Genomic DNA, 21963 nt, shown 5'->3' on the forward strand with positions numbered 1-21963 from the left:
TGGGGCTAACATGGAACCACAGCAAACCACATAACCCAAAGCAGATATGTACCTCTGAGAAATCATCTTTAACCATAATAGAAATGATGCTATAAATCTTAACTGCTGTAAGATTATTTTTCTCCCCCTTTCAAGAAGTCACAAATCTCACCAGCCTGAGGTTGTTTTTAGCTTCTTGTTATTGCCTATAACTGTGAATTGACTAAAGATATCTCACAAATCTGTTCAATTTCATTACAGATCATGGATGGTTTGGGAGAGAATGAACCTGATCTGAAACCTTCCCTGTATCCTCGCTTCTGTGAGGAAATTAAAAGAAATCTGCCTTCTTACACCACACACTTCACTAGAGTGTTTCAAAACAAAACATTCCATGTTTACAAACTTGCTAAGCATAAATAACATTTTCAACCATGGCTTCAAGTTCAGCATTTTAGTGCCAGGATTCACAGTAGAAAATGCAGAAGAATTTTACAAACATGTGGCATTTGTACGACATTTTACATAGACAGTTCCTTGCTTAATTACTTTGACTGGTTTTATTTCTTCTTTTTTTAGACAGTTTAGTTCTTACAACATTCTTGATGTTGCCAACATTTTCATAGATTCATAAATAAGTGCTAGCAGGGACCATTTTGGTTAGAAGATCTGACCTTCTGTATACCTAGGGTACAATTGTTTTCCAGTTTGAACTGGTTGGAAGACATGCAAAATGCGCAGCCTGCATGACCGCTGCAGAACAGGTGGCCTGTGAAGTTCTGCTTGGCAGTTTGGATTTTTAGCATAAAATGGTAGAAATTCAGTGAAAGCAGGCCATGCTGCTCCTGTAGGAGTATGCATTACCTTTGTGAATCCTGAAAATAGTCACAAATTTTGACTTTTGTCTTATAGTCTTATCCTCTTTGACTGCTCTTTCAGTGCCTCTTTTTTGAATTCTTTGGGAGTGTATGCGGATGTGAGTTTCCAAGCTTGTGAGTGTGACTGCAGAATCAGTGAGTGCAGAGTCAGCACACCTTTGAATAGTAAAACAGTCGTTGTCCAGCATTTTTAGTGATACAGAAACATACTGTTTGTAACATTAAGCATTTAATGATGGAGTGTTATGTGTTTCTAATGAGAGTTAGGGGTGGAGCATGCTTGATACACATTGCATGTTTGTGTCCTTGTAAAATCCCAGAACAAACAAAAAAAAAACTCCACAAATTTCTCAGCTTGGATTCTCAGAAAACTAACTTCTGTGTTTGCTTTCTGAACTACAGGGGATCATTTCCTCCCCAGTAGGCTGCCAAAATTGAGCACTGCCAACCTTATGAACTAAAAACCTCATCTCTAAAATCAGAAAGAAATGTAGGTATTTTAAGTATGTTCAAGTATTGGAGCTTTGCTTTAACTTATTTTAGACACAAAGCTATATATTTTAGCACAAAGTCATTGTGTCCTTGCTCTTTATCCTAAACAATGGACTAGAGTTATTTTCAGTTCTCTTTGAGGATGAAGTGAACAGTCCACAATCCTGAGACTTTTGTCATTTGTTTGTACCCTTTGTCTTTTTACGGCCTAGAACTTTGTGAATCGCGTTGACTTTCTAAATGCTATGTAGCTAACACACAGCTTTTGCTGTGTTTTAACACTGCTTTGAGTTTGTATTGAAATTAGAGATTAAATCTGACCAAAAGTCTTAACAGTACTATCCAACTTTAATTAGACATCCACTAGGATCATTTGTTTCTTAGAAAAACAGAATTGTAATAATCAAGTGCCTCTAGGCCAATGTTGAATTAACATTTGAACACCTATAAGAGTGTTTGTGGCCTGTGCAAATAACTCAGTTATAATAATTACCACTGCAATTAATTTCTAATGATAGAAAACTTAAAAGTGCTACCGATGGCAAACTCTGTGTTTAATTGAATCAGGATGTGTAATGAGATTAGCTTTCACAACTGAGCTCTGTTCCATTTCCAAATGATTTAAATGTTTTCCCTTTTTGGTTGGGCTAAGGTAAATTACTGAAGAGATGTAGATGGTTATGTCATATGCTCAATTCTATGTTCAGTAAATACTCCTCAAACAATGTTCAACTTCTTTCTGCATTTTCATGCTAACACAGAAGGAAAGCGTGCTTTAATCAGAATATTTAAATCAAACATTGACAGTAGCTAGGTTGTTAAACTGAGCAACTGAAACTCCTGAGTAATTTCTAGCCTGTATCCTTTAATGAGGTTGGAGACCACTGCAGTTTAACATAATACAGTAATCAAACATTTTAATCAGTATTAAAACTTTAATTAGGCCTGTAATGATGCATGCCTGTTCTTGCTGAAAGCATGGGTCAGTGAATTCCTCAATGAGTGCCTTACAGTAATTGAAAACAAGCACACGTAAGGTGAAGTATGTCTCAGCTGTATTGTCCTGTTTTAAAAAGTGGTTGTATCTTTATTTGAAGGTGCAGTGACTGTCCTGTGACTTACATGAGAGATCCCAAGTGCCTGGGGGCTTGGGATCTCGTTTTGAGAATTTACTTGTAGGTAACAGTTGAGACTAAGAAGCCCTCACTGTAACAGCATATTTTAAATAGACTTTTTTAAAAGCACCATCTCTAACCTTGCCAAAGGAGAAATGCAAACTTTTTGTAAGAACTACCACACTAACCTAGTTTCTTTGTGCAACACAAACATCTCCCACAGAAGCACACCAGACATTGTAAGTATTAGATACAAAGTATTTTGGAGCTTGCTCAACTCCTGCCATTCACAGTCTTCAAAGCCTAGCCAGCTTGTGACACTTTTCAGCAGCAGTTCCTGTATCAGAAAGATGTAATGCTAAAGGACAGGGCCTGTTTCATGACTATGTAGGGCAGCATCCCAAAGACCAGTCTCCCTAAAACAGTAAGATAAGACATGCCAAGGAACAAAGCCACTTACCTGCTCAGAGGAAAGCAGCACACAGCATTTGGAGAGAGGAAGCAGCTGCTTCTGTGTCTCTCATTTAAAGGCTTGCCTGCCAAAGCAAAGCATGCTGGGAAAGGCTGGAGCAGTGGTGAGTAGTCAGTGCTGGCTGAGGTGTGGGGCTGTGGGACTGCTTGGGAGAATACCTGCCTTCCCTGTTCATAGATGTGTAAGAGTCTAAGACTTCTAGGAGGTAGGTGGTGTTTTAGTTGTCTGATAATTATTTTCTCTACTTCCTGTGTTGTTGTTGTCTTATTCACATTAAGAAGGGGGAGGGGGAATAAAATTACATAACTGTACCTGTTACTGAGCTACATCATCCCAAAGCACCTTACTTCCAGGTGATTGCTGTGGCATCACTGTTTCATTGTATTAAGTATGATCCAGCTCCAGGAACAGCCCTGGTGGCAATGTGTTTTCTGGTCTTACAAAGAATTAGCAATGGGAATGGCACCATCATGACTTCTTGTGTATGATGCCTGTTGTCTGCAAGGACTTTTAATATGTGCATTACTGATGGAATTGTGGTATGAATTACAGTTTTCTTAGATTGCAGATACAAGATGTTATCAGGCAACCAGAATGTTTATAGGGGAGAAAAGCCTTTGAGATCCATATTTTCATTACTTGTTTCCATATTCTACCAGTGAGATCTAACATAGTTATTTTATAATACATTGTTGTAAAGAGATGTAATGACTATTGTATACTAAATAAACTGTGTCATTTGAAAAACACTTTTTGGTTGCTTTTATGTTGGAATGGGCTAAGAATGGAGCATTTGGGAATTCAGTTCCATTTCAGTCCATAAGGAAGAAAGCAAAGTTATTTTTCAGCAGAAATTTTTTACTTTCCTCAAGCTTTTCCGTGGCATATAGCAATGACTCTTTCAGTCATCTTTGTGTTTTAACAGCTTGCTGGACTGCCCTGCTACAAGATAAAGGTGTGTTGGTCATGACTTTTACCAGTCATTGTCCAGCACACCTTAACTTCAGCAAGGTCACTAGACTTGAGGCAGTTACTCCATGTAAGTACCATTTCCTTTGATCAATAGGGATCTGCTCATGTCTGCGTTACAGCTCAAACTTTAGTATTGTCAATGAAAAGAAGCACACATTCTTTAGGAGAGAATTCCATTATCAAGTCCTTTATTTGAACTAGGATGTCCTGACATAGGTAAGCTTTTAGAAGTCTTGGTGCTGGAGTGGCAGGGAGAAGCAGGATGTGCAGGGCTGTACCTACAACTGCCTGGCATGTGTGTTTCTCATTTGGGATGCCAGAGTGCAGTCACAACTTCACTTGTGGTACTGCTCTCAAAGGGAGGTTTGGGGGAGTTTTGTCATGTGTTGCAAGCTGGTTAATTAAATCCCCAAGAACTGGCCATGGGTTTTAGCATTTCTTTAAGAAAATTATCAAGTTTCTTCTGTTCACCTAACCCTGCTCCTTTTGCAGCCATGGTTTCCATTCTGAACCTGCTAGTACTAGCCAGTAGGTCAGACCTAAAGACAATCAGCTTTCATGTGGCTTGGCTACATGTTATATACTTGGAATGTTACTTTAAAAAGGGAAAACCACCAAGATTAATGTGGCTGACAGGCAGACAGATTAAATACTAATATCCACATGATTACTTAAATTTTAGACCTTTACAAATATTTTATGCTAAATAAAATGTTCTTACCACATGTTTAAAGTGAGTAAAGAACGTGGAAGAAGATTACTAAAAGAACCGGATTATTGAAAATCCTACTACCTAGGGACCCAGTGGGGTTTTTATTCTCTCTTTTTTTTCACTGCCCTCACACATTGCAAAGCTGTCTGTTGTCAAGCCAGCTGTTCCTGGTCTGGAGTGATGCCACTGCTACGCTGTGATAAGCTTTTTTTGCAGAAGTACTGAAGTATTTGTATGTGTAAGTGCAGAACAAGTGAAGGTAGGAGTTCAGCAATTGCACAGTAATTAGAAGAGCAGCATGCAAATTAAAACAGGTAAATGAAGTGGACTAATTAGTAAATCTTAGAATGAGGAAAAGTAGTTTTTTAATAGAGCATGACAGCAGCAGATGAGTGTGTCCTGTTACTGAGATTGTGTTTACACAAGGTCCTCTAGCAGTTTTGAAAATGTTTTCTGACCTTCTGTTTTATGCTTTATGTACTGTAAGAGGTATAGCTAAGTGCAGTTGCAGGAGCAGCATGAGGTTGTGGTTGTTACTTTATTTATGTTTCCTTAAAAATTAGTGACATAGCTGTAATAGGGGAAGAAGCAGTGGTACAGCACCAGCTCCAGGCTGGGTTCCAAGTTTCCTGTTTGGAACTGTTGAGAGGAGACATACCGACCTCAGCAAATCTGCAGCCTTGACTGCACAACCCATCTGCCTCTGTGCTCCCAGTCATCAGGTTACAGAACTGTGTTTGGCATTATTTTTGCTGTCAGTGACAAGTACTTAATTAATGGCCTAAGTGCTTCAGCAAATGGAACCAAGGCCTCCATGTCTCAGCATACTTTGTAGTCAGGTTACTTGGGCACATTCCAGGGAAGGTGATAGAGTTACAATTTTTTTCCCACACATAATTTGAACTGTGACACATTTAGAGCAAATCACCACCAGCTCCTCTGCTACTAGGATTTTGTTGCAAACCTCAACTTGCTATACACATGGGAATTGTTAACCTGGGGGTAACAAAACTTGAGTAATTCTACTGAATGTAAAATTAAGGAGTTGTTCTTTCTTAGATTGTCTGCCTGTTGAAAAAACCACAACCATGCAATATGCAAAAAGAAACACCCTGGTCTGTGGCCCCAGCCAGCTGCAGCCCCCTGAAAACTCCAAAATGGTGAGCTTGAGTCCACACCTCAGTGAGAACTAACTGCTGCTTCCTTTGACTTTTCAGACAGAACAGCTTGCATGACTCATGGCTGTGGAAGTATCTGATCAAAAATGGGAAATAATTCTGCAGAGTCCAACCTTAAATATATGCAAGGAAGAGACATCATATACAGAAAGTTTGTTTATTACTAGTATGGTGCCTTAGATACACATGACACTGTACAAGCAAATAAAGGTAGTCCTTACCCCAAGGAGCTTACATACAAGCAAATTAAAATAAAATCAGACAAAATGGGAGCATATCCATAGCTGTGGAAAGAACACAAGGCATGCAGACAAAATTACTGCTAGTTGGGAACAAATGGATTGGCTTTGTATAATACATTGACTTCATTTTCCATATCCTGCTCATTACTGTTGTGATCATGAAGTACAGAAGCTGACATACCTGACTTGTGAACACTGCAAGGCATTTTAGTCTGCATTTCCTCACAGGTAACATAGCAGTCAGATTACAGAATCAAAGACTCTGTTCCACCTGTGACTCAAAATTGTAAGGCATGGGTAAAAATGGCATTTAGCTCTCCCAGGTGAAAATGCTACATCTGCAGCATGTAGCCATTGGCCGAATGTGTGCTGCGGAGTTTCCAAAGTGTGTCCCAAAAGCACACAAGAACAAGATACTGCATGAACATTTCGTTTGGAAAATGTGCAAATTCATCTTGCCAGCAGATTGCACTGACCTATTTATGTGTTTTTTATATATATATATTTAAGTAAAAGCCAGACATGTCAAAACAAGCCACTGATGCACCTGTAAGCAAAGCAGTTATAATGTCTCTTACAACAGATCGGTTTGTTTTCTTTTAATGAAACAAGTTCTCAGATCTATGTATCTTAGACCTATATATTATATTCATATTGTCAGCTGGTAAGATTATATATAATTTACATAATATATGAACAGCACAAAATAAGATTGTGTTCCTGCTGCACTTTGCTCCATTTATATATATATACAAAAGGTGTCTGTTTAAAAAGTAAAAAAGAATCGACATTAATTTTATGGGATCTCCTCTTTCCAAATATAGTCACCTTTAGGCAAAGAATTTCAGAACATAGCTGGACATTAAAAGGTTTGAAAAGGGGATTAATAATTTAAAGCATAATATTCCTCCCTCTGCAACTTGCTGCTACTTTCCCCCATGTTTCTCCTTCCACAGCTGATCATGGTTCTCTACTAAAATGTTTCTTCCACTAACTGCTAAAGCTCCTACTGGAAATAAAACACATACACACCACGCATGCTTCATGCTTTGAGCACCATCTTAGATGATGTGCATAGGATCTCTCAAACAGTCTATTAGTTACCCAAAACAAAAAAAAACCCACCCTGTTTATTTCTTAAACACTGTGAATGGCTAAGTACCTCAAGTTCTTCTTTTATGCCTCCCAGTAAATTGATATTCCCAAACATAAATGTCCAGAATGCCCCAAGATTAGCGGTGTGGCCCATGAGTGGGAATATGACTGCCTATCATAACAGGAAAGAAAAGGGGGTGGGGGTAGTAGATAGCAGGAGCATGAAAAACTGTCCTTCACCCCTGCTTCCAACATTTTAATTTAAATAGCATACATTGTCATCTACAGGTTCTCTGCATTTATATGCGAGTACAATTCACTTAGTTTCTCAAACTTTGGTCCCCACTCTCTGATGTCATCATACACTATACCTTCATTCACTCCAGAGGAGCTCAGGGTACTCAGACTGCTAGCAACTGAGCCTTCTCCTTCGGTGCAGAACACCTGCAGTGAGTCTTGAGGGACAGCTTGGGGATGATGGTCAGCATCTCTGACAACATCCGACAAGTACTGACCAAAGTCTGTGCTACTACAAGAGGCCTCTGTAGTCACTGATGTTTTGGTCTGCTCCAGCATGCCTGGGGATGTGTCCCTAATGAATCTCTTCAGTTTTGTTGTTTTTTCTTTCTTCATGTGGAGGGAATAGGCTGGGCTGGTTTGAATAGACACCTGCAGTTCTGCAATGTTGTATGCATCCTGGGGTGAGAAACCATTCACAGGCAGTTAATACTCCCTGCAGCCCCCTAAATTTACCATTTTAGTGGAAATAAAGAAGGAACAATCCCAAGGCAGTTTGTTGTGTGCGAACATGCAAAGGACTGGCTTGTTCAGCCAACTCTGCCTCCTACAATGCCAAACCCACTAAGCAGAAGAGAATGTATGAGGAACAGCTGTGCAGCCTGCGCTACTACATCTGGGTTCAAAATCAAGTACACTTTCTTAGTAGAAGCTAATTTAAATGACAGCAAAAGCCCCAAATTTAGTTCTGAAATTAAGATCTGAATATTTTCTCATCATTAAACACTGATACAGTGTCTGGCAACAAAGGTGAGAAAAGATATTCACAAACAACATGTTAAAGGAAATCTTTCTGCGTTAGTAGTTCAGACATTGACTGTGATTTCTGCTGAAGTTGTATCAATCTGTGGAATAATGGTTAGTTGTGTTAACTGGAAGGAGCATTAGTGTACAAGCCAAATAATTACCTATTACCAAAATAAATACATTTCAATAAAACTATTCACCACCTCATGCAAAGCACTTAATGGTGTCCATGCTACAGGACCTGAAGTACAACTTCTGTCAGTAAAGCTACCAACATGGTATATGTCAACTGCATTAACTGATCAACGTTTGCCAGCTGAAGGAAAGGAAAGTGTTGTTCTACAGCATCCTTCACCTTCCCACAAGCCAGAGGTTGTGTCTCTGGACTTCCTTACAGGCCAGAGAAGGCTGCTGACATGCTGTGAGACAGAATTCATTAGGGCAAACAAGTAATTATTTGTATCGTTCATGCTATTCACCTGAATAGCAGCCACCAACAACGGAGCTCTCAAAGCATCACTTTCCAGAAGATTACATTGATTCTCTCACATATCCATTCTCTAAGAGATTAACCTAGGTGCTCTTGGTAAGTTTTGCTGAATTTCAATCAGGGACAAAGAAGCCATGCAGGTGGCAAGAGAAGTTTGTGACAGGACTGTAACACCAAACAGCTGCTTATTTCAATTCATCTGGAGTCTAAATACTGTTAGTGATGAACAATGTGAGACCCACAGTGCAGATGTCTTTCTTAGACATTCTAAATAAGTGCAAGCTGCAGTATGATCCCAGGATGAGCATGTTCCATTAGCATGGCTACCAGTAAGGGTGATAAGACATGACAACTTTCTGTCACATGAAATTTGAATGGGAGTTTGTCCAAATACAGATTTAAGGGTCATCTCTGCTGAACTGGGTGATACCTTTCACTGCTATTAGTTGTCCATTACAATAACACATCTCTTCTGATTATAGACCATTCCCAGTCAGCAGCTACAAACCCCAGCTGATCCTTGCCTCTACCTTCAAAGCTGGCTTTTAACAACACCTGATGTTTTGATGTGTTAAGCATATACTCAACAGTGCACTAAGTTACTACAGAAATGCACCCATAATTCCTCCAAGGACAGTTTATTTCAGGTGAAGAAACTCCTTGGTAAGACACCTTCTTATCCCCATAGTCCTACCCTGTGTTAACGTTACAAAGACAAAACTCTGTTGTCCCAGCACCCTCAAGATCCCTTTGTTAAGGTAACATGAAAATACAAGTAATTGTAATTCTGGGTATGCTGAGGTTTTTAAATACAGACAAGCAATTGGCTATTAAAAAGGATAGTTGAAGATTTTTAGTTGCAACCCCAGCAACTGTAAAATTTGAACACTTTAGGAGCAGTATACAGAACACGTAGAGGCTTCACTCCAGGCAGCATTTCCTCAAGACAGACCAATAGCCCTGAGGATCAAGTCACTAATTTGATTCCACTGCTTAAAATAAGGAGTGCATTTTAAGAACTCTCTGAAGGTAATCAAACATGTCATACAGACATTCTGGGTGTAAAATCCCAAAGTATTGCAGAGGAAGTTAATCTGATTAACAGCAGCAGGATTTATGCATAGAGCTGTCTATGTTACTGCATGGATATGTCCCTGTAGTTATGATGTTCACACTAATTCATTAAGAAGGGATGCTCTATAAGTAAGAATATTTTCTCAGTTGGCTTTTTAAAGGAGATATTTGAATTTTGAGGACAGATCATATTTAATACTTGGTTTTAATTGCAGCCTTTTTTTGACCCATCACATTAGTGGCCTCCCTACTATTACCTCTGTAGTGTCACACCACTGTCAAGTCTATGAAATGAACAGTTTCAAAGGTGGCAGTGAAGATCCTTACCTTTTTTAAACATAGATCATTTGCTGACCCACAGACATTTGCTATTTAAATTGCTCATCTATAACATCTGCAGGTTTCTTTCAAAGTCCTGGCTTAAGCTGACAAGTAGAAATCCTTCAAACAGGTAGCCGAAATGTTAGTATTACCTACTCTTGGTATAATCTGGTCTAAGTATAAACAGATTATGTTCAGTAGTTTATTTCACTCCAGAAAAATGCAGGAAGGTTCTCCCACAACCACTCTGTGCTATAGGGCTTAGGAGAAGCAAATGCAGAAGTTTGCTTTCTTAACAAGTCAAGTCTGAAAACTGCTATTACAGTCTCCAGAAGGAGACTGTCCCCAAGGAACAGTTCATGTCAGGCTCTTTCAAGCCCTCAGTGCTGCAGCAGTAATTACCACTGAAAACCTCAGTGGCTTCCAAGACATGAAACCAAACCCATCAGCTGTTATTTCTTTACTGCTAAACTCGCTCTACAAGCACTTTTAAATATGCACATAGGAACACTTGCTTTAAGACAAATTAAAAATGGATAGGTACTTATCTCTACTGAAGAAACATGCACCCTTGTGTGCATAACCTTGCAAATAATTCCTCTACAAATAGCAGTAATGAATCAGCAAAATAAAGGTTAAGGTCCTCCGTTATAAAGGAAAACCATAAAGCACATTTTCATTAGCATGGTGAGCCACTAGTCCCCTCAACTGTAATGTAACACAACGATCCTTACTTCGTCTTGTTCCCCACCACCTTCTTCATTGTAGTTGAGGATATTTTCTCTGATGTCCTCCAAATCCTCATGATGTGCAGACACCTGGTAAACTCCATTCAGGCGTTTGTGAGTCTTCCAGCGAGCCCATAAGAATACAGCACTGAAGAGAGCTGTGCAAACACACAGGAGCAAAACAGAGCATCATTCAGATACAAATAAAACCCTTGTGTACAGCAGTGCTGCAGGATGGCTTTTCTGTCCAAGTGCTGCAGCACTGCTTTGCAGCCACTGCCAGCAGGGCTGTAGTTTTGTGTTTCCCAGCAAACATTGGATTTTTGCATTCTTGAACATAGTTACAAATGAACATCAAAGACAGAGAAACTGCCTTTAAAGAGCATTTTAAATTCCCTTTAAAGGACAACCTTGACATTGTGAAAGAACTGAACAACCCAAGTGGTGTTCAGAGACCTAACATTTACTGCCAAGTGTTAAACTGTGTAAGAGAAAATGTACACAAAGGGGTAGCAGTTCAGTATCAACATGTTGACAGGAGGAGACACAGCTACACAGAAATGGAGCACAAGATGGCATGAGACAAAAGAGGAAATTACTTCATACATTTTACAAGAAAAAATATCAGGCACATTTTGCCTTAACATCCATGAATTTAAAGTTTTTTTTCCTTAAATGCTTAGGTGCATTTCACACATTGACAGTTGGAAAGCTTCAGCATCAGATAAAGAGAAACATCAGATAAAACAGAAACTTGTGCACCACTGGGTTACCAACTCTACAGAAACTGATAGAAGCTCATAGCAAGACCTCAAACTATTGCATTCCTTGAACCAGTACCAGCTCTATCACTGAATTAAAAGAGACCAGAATCTCTTGGAGCATCTGCGTGACAGAGTGCAGTTCAGTGCAGCAGCATCTGGATGTCAGTGGGTCTGGAAGTGGTGCACACAGGTGTATGTGCTGCACTGCGCTGTGTAGCTACACCCTTGAAGCTGAACCAAGGCAAGTGAGGTGTGCATTTACCTCTTCCTTCATAGCCCCCATTACCATAATGTGTCACACAAATTTTCACACATGGTGACTTTTTGGCAATCATTTTTTTTTAACTGAGCTGATTTTGACATACTCAACAATTCTTTAAATGTTCCACATCGCTCCTATTCTTTTACTGTGACCACCAGTAGAAAGCCAAAGCTTATGGTGAATGTAGCCCATGTGCCAACCAGTGTAAAACCAGAAGTACCCCGCTGAAGACAGGATCTCTTCCACACAGAGACCAATCCTGCCCAATTCTGTGCTTAGGATCTTACAATCCTAAACTGCCATTAAAAGTATTCTGTGAAGTTAATTGAGTCTTTGAGCCAAGAACTAGTCCTAGGGCTGCTGAAAGCTCCAGAGTGTCACTGTGCCTTTAACTGAACAAAATAAGTTGAAGTCTTGTCACAGCAGGGAGGGATGGGGAAGATTCACATGATATGAAACCAATGTGAGGCCACCACAATATTGATTTACTTGCAAAATCGCTCCACATTTGACCTTAAAAGATGTAATCAGATGTGGGAAAAAAAAAGCAGCTTTTCTAACATATTGCGAAGATATACATTTATAATGAAAACTGCATGAATTAATCACTAAGTGCACTACCACTTTCTAGAGGCTGTGTAAGAGAAAGAGCATCTGAAATCTTGAGAACAAGGCATTTTATTAAAAATTCTCCTAGCAGAAGTTACAGTTGTGTGATAATGTCGTTGCTAACCACGTCAACTAAAATTTGCACACCACCACACACCACCTGGTTTCTTACTCATAACTGTGACCTGAAAGAGTAGCAGGATTATTAGCTACAAGAAGTTTTTGCAGCCAAGCACAGGCAGCCATACAAAGTCAGCTGACAAGAAAACTCTGACAAAGCAAACACCCTCCTTTAACATAATGGTCTATTAACCTCAGCTAACCAGCATTCCAAAAGCCATGTGAACAGTTAGCTTCCCAGGTTGTTTGCTGTTCGTATTTGCATGGCAAACATATTATCTAGCAGAGTTGGGGAAAATGATGGTATTTCAGGTATCTACACAGGTGGATCCAAAATAGTCCACAATGTATCTTTTTCGTCTTTGAGACCAAGTACCTAAGGCTGAAAACGCCTGAGGAAGCCAAAAGCAGCTGTCAGGAGTTGTGACACAACTGGTTAAATGTGAGGGACTGCTTCTGCCTGACCAAGTGTATTCCTATCGGACAGTGCATTTCTGCTAGACAGAAAAATCTGTTTCATGCTCAGTAGTATTTTATGCAGTGCTTATCTGGCAGCAATTTCCACTTGTGCTGTTCAATTGAATTTGCTTCCAATTATGCATCTGAACAGTTCCTTAGCAATGAAGTGAAAATGTGCAGAAAACAAAAATGCAAGGACTTCCCATAGTTCACAAAGGTCGACTCACTTAGCAATACACCTTCACAGGGATGAAAAGTAAGTTACTGATGGAGCTGAGACCATAGCAAAGAAATGAAGGAGAGTCAAGTCTCCATTAGGAGGATGAGATGATGACTGTTCAGGACAAGGTGGATAAATGAGTTCACCAAAGGTAATACAAGATGTAGTTGCCATAACTACCTAACAGTGCCAAAAAGCAAATGCAGATGGCAAACATGGAACTAAAGCTCAGGCCAGTATCCTTATGAAAGATCGCCAGTGTGATTTCACAGTTACGTCCAGTATAGCCATCAGGGCAGTGACATTGGAACTTGGTTGGTGACTGCGAGATGCAGGTACCATAGTTACAGGGCCTTTTAGCACATGCAGTGTAGACACACTGTCTACCAGTGGCATTCTCCATGATCATGTGTCCTGGAGGGCAACTGAAAAGACGAAGGCAGAATGAAAACATTAAACTTTGAGAAAAGTAAGCATGAAAGACAGCATTTAAGATTTTAAAATAGTCTTTGACATTCTACACACAGCTCCTGAAGTAGCTATTACAAGTAAATTGCTTAGAATAATAACAGGATTGTAGTCTTCCCTAAAGTAGTCATACAACAATGAGCTCCACAACATTAAGCCCTTATGTCTGGGGCTTTCAGAACTCAGGTAGTTCCACTGGCTACTGCAAGACTACCCATGAAAAACTAGCTGGATTAAGGTTTGCAGTTCCATCCAGGCAGGACAAACTATGCTGTGTTACACTGAATTTCAAGGAAAAAACAAAACAAAACAAAAACACCCCATGTCTAGAAAACTCCATTTGTGTGGACAGTGGCAGTCAGTAATGCTTACAGTGTACATTTTCACAGCACAACTAACTTGACTTAGCGTTGTCCTAAGCTCAGCCCCAGCCACACAAAAGAACTCTGAGTTTTATGATGTGGTGCTTCTAATGCAACCTGAGTGGCCTGTAAAGGAACAGAGGTCTCAGTTTAAGACAGTGTAAGAAGTCAGACACTAACAAAGGAAAGCGCATCTACGCTGCATAGCACAAGATCCAGAAGCCAGCCTAGTCATGCTAGCGTTCTGTTCCAATGCAGCTAACATACCTTTCTTTCCCTGGTTTTCAAGGTTTACAAACATTCTGGATTTGCTGCTATTCTTTAAATGTTTTTCAATTAAGACAGGCAGGTGAAATTGCTATAGAATCAATGGAGATGTGCTGATTTACATCAGCTAAGTGCAGTACCTAAAAGGCCAGTGTTCTCTGAGTTGCTTGATGCCTTATGCAAGCTTCTAGCTCAGTGTTCCACTGCAGTTCAACCAATTTGATGAGATTGCCAGTGGCAACCTTCAAGTTGCACACATATGCAGCATCCACCCTTTCCCACCTAAATCTGGAGGATTTTGTGGTTTTATTTCCACCAATTACCTGCATTCGTGCATCATCCACAAATCAACACAAATAAATTCCTGGTTACAAGGGTTATTTGTACAAGCCTCTGAAGAACAGCCTTCTTTGACACCTTGGGCACTCAGTACTGACACCAGCTCCTTTACATGAGTATCCAGAGGGATCACGTAGTTATTAAATCTGACATCCTTCATACATCCTGAGGCAAGGCAAAAAGAGACTGTTTTAAAAGCTATTCAGCAAGAATGATTTAAAGCAGCTGTAAGATTTGGCAGTTCATGTTTAACAAAGGACTCAGACTACCAAAGTTTAAATCTAGGACTGAATCTACCTCAACTTCCATGGCATCATTCTCCCTTTTCTGTCTGATTTTTCGTTAAGATTTTCAAGAATCAAGTGCTGTGCAGACCTCTCTATCTCTGTGTTTTCAAGACACAGATATGTTCTGCTGACAAAATACCCTTTCACTAGGTTTTCAATAGAAAATTTTAATTGTTAGCTCTAATTCAATAAAACATTTCTAATTTTAGTTATTGTTTCAACTGAGTGACTGTAAAATCCAGTAATACAGAAGTAGTACATAAAGGTAATAACCCAGAGTTTGTTGTGTACTATGCAAAGCACGTAGGAAATGGAAATATTCCTTTCAGCATAGGGGCAGCTGTATTTGTTTGGGAAGCACAGCTGCTGGATGGACTGGGCAGAACCAGGCAAGGAACCAGTTCTGTGTAAATAATGCAATAAGCCATCCACAGTCCACCTGGGAAAAGCTTGTGGATCTCCAGTTATAAATGTTCTACATACAGTCCTGTGAAGAAGCCAACAGTATAATCCCCTGCTGTACATTTTTCCTTGTCAGAGGAGTTTATTTGTCCCTGTTGCAAAGTGTCACTCAAGAATCCTGTTTACTTTGTACTCTACATAAACAAGAAAGCTTCTCACAATATGCCCATGCAGTACCAACACACCAGATTTATATGTCCATATCCTGAACACTGAGATCAAGAATTCCTCACCTTGAAAACTCTTGTTTTGATTGAATGGGTAGGTGTTTCCAAGGACCAAACTGCTGGGGTCAATCATGATCTCTTTGTATATTCCTGCTGCTTTCAGAATTTCTCTCCTCCCACCTCCTTCATAAAGGCGAAGAGTAAATTCATTTTCATTTCTCTCCAGCGTGATATGATGCCATTCACCATTATCAACATGGTAGGAGGGAAGGCTTACAGAGTAGTCTCCATCACCCAGATTATATGAGACCATTAAGAACCCCTGAACAACCTTGGGAATAATTAACAAAGTAGTAAGGGGAAAAAAACCAAAAAACCAAACCAACACCCCAAACACATCACATGACATTTTTAATTGATCTGTAACTGTCATATTACCTGAACTAAGATTTTTGTATAAACATCAATCTTAAAGCATTTATTTTCATTTAGGATAAGTTTACAATGCACAGAACTAGACAACCCAAATACTGGTAGCAGGGTACTCACAGCAGTATGTATTTTACTCAGAATAATTTTACCCTCCTTCTTTCAGACAAATTAATAGTGCTCTTGAAATGCTTGAGAATCTGGTGCATCATTTCCACACTCTAGCTCAAACCAGTTGATCTGAAGAGGTGACTAATCCAGTGGTCTGTATACAATAACTGTTGTCATTTGGAGAGCCTGACACCATTAGAAGTGTTATAGGAATCTTTCTTGACAGGGTCAGAACTACACAGAATTGGCCACTTGTGAACATGGCTGAATAGGACACCAGGGTGGACACCCTACTGATCCTATTCTGTACAGGAAACAATACTTCACTATAACTGGCAATAAATTCATTTGAAACCCAAGGGGATACCAGGGCTGTGTGCTCAATATCTTAAGTGAAGGCTCAGGTCTGCAAGTGTTCATAAAATGAATTCCAAAGTTTTTGTGCTTAGCATAAGGTTTCAGTTCTATTTCCAGTGTTTCTCTGGGCTAAGTACTCACTGGCATGGATTTACCATTATGCTATTACTGCCTGGAATGCCTTGCACACCTGTAGGGTGATGTGTTCATCCTTATTTCGAGACAACATGCTCGTGATGACACTGTCAGGCTGCCGTGTCCTAATCATAGCTTCAAACTGCGTCCTACGGGCTGGCACGCTGACGGGAAGCTGATAGCGAATGTGACTTCCTGGCCCAAATGTATATTCTTTGGAAACTAAAAAGACAGGATAAAGACCTTTAAATCATTTTGTAGGGAAAGGGAAATATTATTGTCTCCATTATTTTTGTAGCAAGAGTTGAAAGTAAAAGAAAAAACTTGTCATGCCCAGCAAGAATCCATGAGAAAGAACTTGTCTTTTGGGACAGGTCCCTTTGTCCACTTCCACAACTTCTCCAGTTGCTCTTGCACTTGATTTTCCTCTATAAAGAGAGGTTTTCCCTCCTAACTTGACCCCACTAATGCTTCTCCTTCCAACACTCGTGTGACAGGAGGAAAGCAGAAGCTCTAATGAAAACAAAACGAGAGCTGTAGACAGCGTATTAAGTACTGCAACCTAGTTTCACAACCTGCTGTCTTACAGTTCTCTTTTTGCTGCAATCTTTGGCTCCATGAGGGCTAAAGAAAAAATCCTACTATACCAAAGCACAGATTCTTAAGTCTCTTCCAGACACCAAGAGAGCAGGAATTTCCTATTTCTGTTGTGTAGCTCTAATTCTGCACAGTAAAGTGGTACTGGCACACTCACATTTAGGTTTCAGGTTATTTGCTTTCTGAAACAGATGCAAATTCAAAAATTGTGATGCAAAGAAACAATTTTGTTCTCAAATCTTTTGTCATGTAGTCTCCATTATATAATTATGGCACAAACACTCTCAGGATTAAAGAAATTATTTGATATTGAGAAAGTAATTTCTCAAAGACAATTAGAAAATAAACTGTTAAAAACACAGACAACTACACTGAAATATGGCTTTACACAATGTAAACATCAGAAACCATCTCAGCAGCCATTACCTGCAAACATTTTAGGTTTTAAATTTACCAGCCTATCAAATACATAACTGAAAAACAGACTTCACCTTTATCACATCGATAGCCATAGTAACCCGGCAAACAGTGACAAGCAAAGGAGCCCCAGTCTCCGAGACACCTCCCATGAATACCACAGGATGAAGATCCCATCGTCTCACAGCTCCCATCCGTAAGTGTGCAGCCAGGAAAACTATTCAGGGACTCTGCAGGAGACTGCAGGTCATAAACCTTCAAGAGAAAATCATATGACACTGAAATATCACTTAAGAAACACACTTCATTTTTAAACAGAAATGGTTATACCACATAAGAGTCTGTTCTTCATCTCCATTGCTTAAGATGCTAAGTTTGCCTTCTGATATTCAGATTTCAGCTTATTTTATAAAGACTGCATTTTGCCTGTGAATAAACTCAACTGACTATGAAAGTAAAAGAATCCCTAATATTTTCTAACAAAGCAGACAGCTGGCATAAATACACCATTATACAACTGCCATTCAGAAGTTCCCTGAATGAGCAAAGAAGCTTGGAAGACAGCTGCATTAAGTAGGAGATAAAAAGGCAGAGTTTCTGGGTCACAAATACATCTGTTTGTAATTGAGAGATAACTTTTCAAGGTGGTTATTCTAATGACGACAGAAAAATCCAGAATATTTTTGTAGTTTACACTGATGTAGGCAGGCATTGAATAAACAGAAGTAAAAGTTTCAGGTATAGTACAAATCTCCCCAAAATTTAACGAAGTTCACTCCTTTGCTAAAGCAAAATGCTACACTTGCACTTACCTGAGTATCCAAGATGAAATTGCGCAAGCAGCCAGAAAAGTGTTTGTGTTGCAGCTGTGGGTAGGAATAGGGTAATGATTCTTTTACACCACCCAGCTGTAGGACATGGTTCACAGTCAAATACCTTTAAAAATTATGTGAATAACAGAAATAGATGTGAATTGAACTTCAAACATATTGCAATAAGCAGATAAATAAATACCTACACTGCATTTCCAAGTAACAGGGGCTTTATAAAATAACAAAAGTAGGCAACTATTTTATCTTTATCCTTGTAATCCACACAGTGAGCAGAAGGCATCATCCCTTTAAAGGGTAATTTACTTTTTAGGCATGACAGTGAAATCTGTTAGGAATTTAACTATAGGACCATTACAATTCAGGTACGCTTGTGTTCAAGATGCCATATTCTCCTTCAGGTGCTTCTGTAGGTGCTCATTTCTCCTATATTGTAGGAATACTACAACAAAGACTGTTTTGTGGATAATAAAGGCCAGAAACCTTAAAGTTGGGTCAATGTCCAGTACAGTAGGCTCTTCAATGTATCCCAATTATCTCTCTGAGCCAAAGAATTCCACATATTTTGGCTCTCACAGAGTTTCTTTTTCTCTGAGTTATCAGCTCTGGGATTTTGTTTTCATTGTTCTCATGTTTTTCCCCTTTCTAGGTGCTTCTTTCATGACCAAGGTGGCTTCATGCATCTGCTAACAAGGCTTCCAACACTAATCAGCACACTTGCTGGAACTATCTGCTCCACAGCTCAAATATCTTTAGTACAAAGGTTTCCTTAAAATATAACCCAAATATTTCTTATTGTAACTTAAAGTACTGTACAGGTGAGATTGTCCAAATCCTCTTTGTAGCATTCTTCTATATACACTGAGACGTATCACATCTCTCCTCAGTTTTCCCTTCTTCCAGTTAAGTGACCTCAATTCCTTCATTCTTGATAAGGCTTACTCTCAAGGCAAGCTGATTACAGTCATTGCTCTTCTCTGGACTACACCCATTTGTACACATCTATCCTGCACCATGGTACACAAACTGGATCCAGGACTCCCGCTGAAGTCCAGCAGCACTAACCAGAGTGGAAGGATTATTCTCCATCTTTCACAGATGTACATATGTTGAGCTATTACCGTGTAGCCCTTGCCTTTTTCAGCTTAATGTGGCATTCCTGACTTATTTTCCAACTACCATCTGTACCTCTTACTGATATCCAGCAGTTCTTCCCTTCTCTCTATTTGAGACTAGTTATTGTATTTTCTGGTCCTATTTTCAGTTTGCTGAGATCACATTTAATTCCAAGCCATGGCCTCCAACATACAGGTAATTTCTCCTAGCTTGGTGTCATCAGCAAGGGCAACAAGCATCAGTCCAAAGGGCTGAATAATACTGAAGCCAAACCCCTACAGAATGTAGCTGAACCCAGCCCTCTGCTTTGAATGTAATGACGACTTTTTGAAGAAGATTTTCCATCTTTTCCAGTTCTAACCAAGGCTAAGGACTGACCCAACAGTACAAGCAATTTAAACCACCAGGCTCAGTGCCCAACTTTGTCTGTATTGGACAAGGAAATGTGGATTGTGCATCTCATCAGCACTCTGTAGGACTGCAGCAAGCTGTGAAATCTGAGGTATGAGCAGTGCTTCTCTCTGTCCTAGAAAGGCAGTAATGTTGGATCATAGAGACCCTCATGTGCCAAAAGTTGTCAGTAGAGGCCCTCAGACTTCTACCAATCAGACAGTAAACAGACAGTAAAACTGGTTGACGATCCAGTTATTACCATTAAAATGTCAAGTGGCCTAATATGGTGAGGTTTTTAAGAACAGGCTTACACTGACTTGATAAATAAAGTGAGAAATCCTGTGGACTAGGGATGGTACACAGTACCCACAAAAGCTCTGGTATTTGCCACGGAGTGTTCTGGGGCTACTGTTTAGCATGGCAACGATATTTTGGTTCCCCAAAATTTGTTTAGTGTTTTAAGGTCCAGACTTGACCCAGAAGGTCCTTGAAAAAAAAAAAGTCTTACAGTGAATCTCCTGAAATGTACCTTGCTTCTCGTGGGACAGACCCAGAGACTTCACAATTTGTGCGATCTTCAGTGGACAGCCATCTGCCTACGCCTTCTATCTCTGAGACAACCGCTGTAGTGCAGTGATCCAGAATGAATCGAACATCCTACACCAACACACACAATTACTGAATTAAGAATTTCTGTAACATTCAGGAAACAAGTTGTATCAAATTTCCATCTTTTTCTTTTTGCATACCATCAAGCACAAAGGGCTGTGGTTTTTTCCTGCTCTGTTTTCCATTTTGCAACAACCAGTGAAGGCAAAGTGGAACCATTTAACAAAAGAAAGCACTTAACTCCGCATTTAATTTATGCTTCTGAGTGCTTTCACCACTTACATAAACACTGTAACTGCATTTGCAAATAAATAATTATCTCTTTTTTGTGCAGAGGTAATCAATTTCAGGGTCCAAATGTGTAGCCTGAATGAGCAAATTACAATTAAGCCTTTATACACCTTCCACATGTGCTGGAGAGTTTAAAATACATGAGATAAAAAAGATTCCTCTGATCCTGGAATAGAGACTACGACATAGGTAGGTTTGAAACTGACAATGCTGTCTTCCTGAAATTTGTATTGATAATCAAATCTACAAACATTAGAATAATACATGTAATAACCCTCTCTGGTTTTCCTGCCCTTCTTTTTCAGCACAGAGAAATTCTATTGGAAATACAAATATCCTGCTGTGGAACAAACCAAATAACTGACCTGGCCTTTGGTTCTGACTTCTAGATGATGCCACTTTTTGTCTGCTACATTCAGCTGACTTGGAAACTGCAGCATCACAAAACCTGAGCCATGGCTTATCTTCAGCACAGGAATACCACTGGAGAGTTCTAATGCAACATGAACAAGAATTTAAATACAGCTAGGAGAATACATGTTAGCAGCTAGTGAATGTATTGATTTACTGGTTAGTACTACTCACATAAAATAGGGTTCACTACTCCATAACTAGAATTACATGCTATGACTTCTATGGTGCAAACACATTCATTCAATGTAGTATTCATTTTTATACTTTAGATTGTTCCACTTCTCTGTCACAACACTAAGTCCTGATAAGTAATCTGCACATTTTTAATGCTCTAAAACAATTAACACATGCAGGTTTTACTCTCTCCCATCTTCTACTCAAATTTATAAGTAACAGCAAAACAAAGCAAAAGAAGAGATAACTGATTAACAATGTCCAACAACATTACCTTTCAATTCATTAGAAACATGCCACCCATACTGTGACTCATTTATTAATTCACAAAAAAATAAGCAGAAGCAACCTTTTAAGTAGGTGTCAACATAAAGGAATGTGTTCTACTTGTGTATAAATTGTACTACAGTGGTGCACTGGGGCTGGATTCATCCATCAAGTCAGTGCCTGTTCAAAAAAAAAAGTGTAGAAATGCCCCAAGACTGAAAGCAGTTTAAGGGGATTTCTTTTCT

The 21963-nt window shown here is 39.4% G+C and overlaps 2 protein-coding genes across 2 annotated transcripts in view; one reads left to right on the top strand and one right to left on the bottom strand.

The window, feature by feature from the left end:
* The window catches only part of DPY19L3 (dpy-19 like C-mannosyltransferase 3), a 34299-nt gene extending 30624 nt beyond the window's left edge, over window positions 1-3675 (top strand). The window contains exon 19 of the mRNA XM_068150641.1: window positions 241-3675. Within this exon, the coding sequence (XP_068006742.1) occupies window positions 241-402 (162 nt within the window). The 3' untranslated portion in view covers window positions 403-3675. The remainder of the gene's footprint in view (window positions 1-240) is intronic.
* A 2274-nt stretch (window positions 3676-5949) lies between these two features.
* LOC137447269 (neural-cadherin-like) overlaps window positions 5950-21963 on the bottom strand; it is a 60588-nt gene continuing 44574 nt past the window's right edge. The window contains exons 24-33 of the mRNA XM_068150643.1: window positions 21229-21356; window positions 20493-20620; window positions 18437-18560; window positions 17699-17879; window positions 16666-16832; window positions 15645-15909; window positions 14647-14827; window positions 13407-13651; window positions 10799-10950; window positions 5950-7831 (exon numbers count right to left, since the gene is read on the bottom strand). Coding sequence (XP_068006744.1) covers window positions 7418-7831; window positions 10799-10950; window positions 13407-13651; window positions 14647-14827; window positions 15645-15909; window positions 16666-16832; window positions 17699-17879; window positions 18437-18560; window positions 20493-20620; window positions 21229-21356 — 1985 coding nt within the window. The 3' untranslated portion in view covers window positions 5950-7417. The remainder of the gene's footprint in view (window positions 7832-10798; window positions 10951-13406; window positions 13652-14646; window positions 14828-15644; window positions 15910-16665; window positions 16833-17698; window positions 17880-18436; window positions 18561-20492; window positions 20621-21228; window positions 21357-21963) is intronic.

This window comes from Melanerpes formicivorus, unplaced genomic scaffold, assembly GCF_026170545.1.
Source record: "Melanerpes formicivorus ecotype bairdi unplaced genomic scaffold, bMelFor1.0.p_v2 SCAF_20, whole genome shotgun sequence".
NCBI lineage: Eukaryota > Metazoa > Chordata > Aves > Piciformes > Picidae > Melanerpes > Melanerpes formicivorus.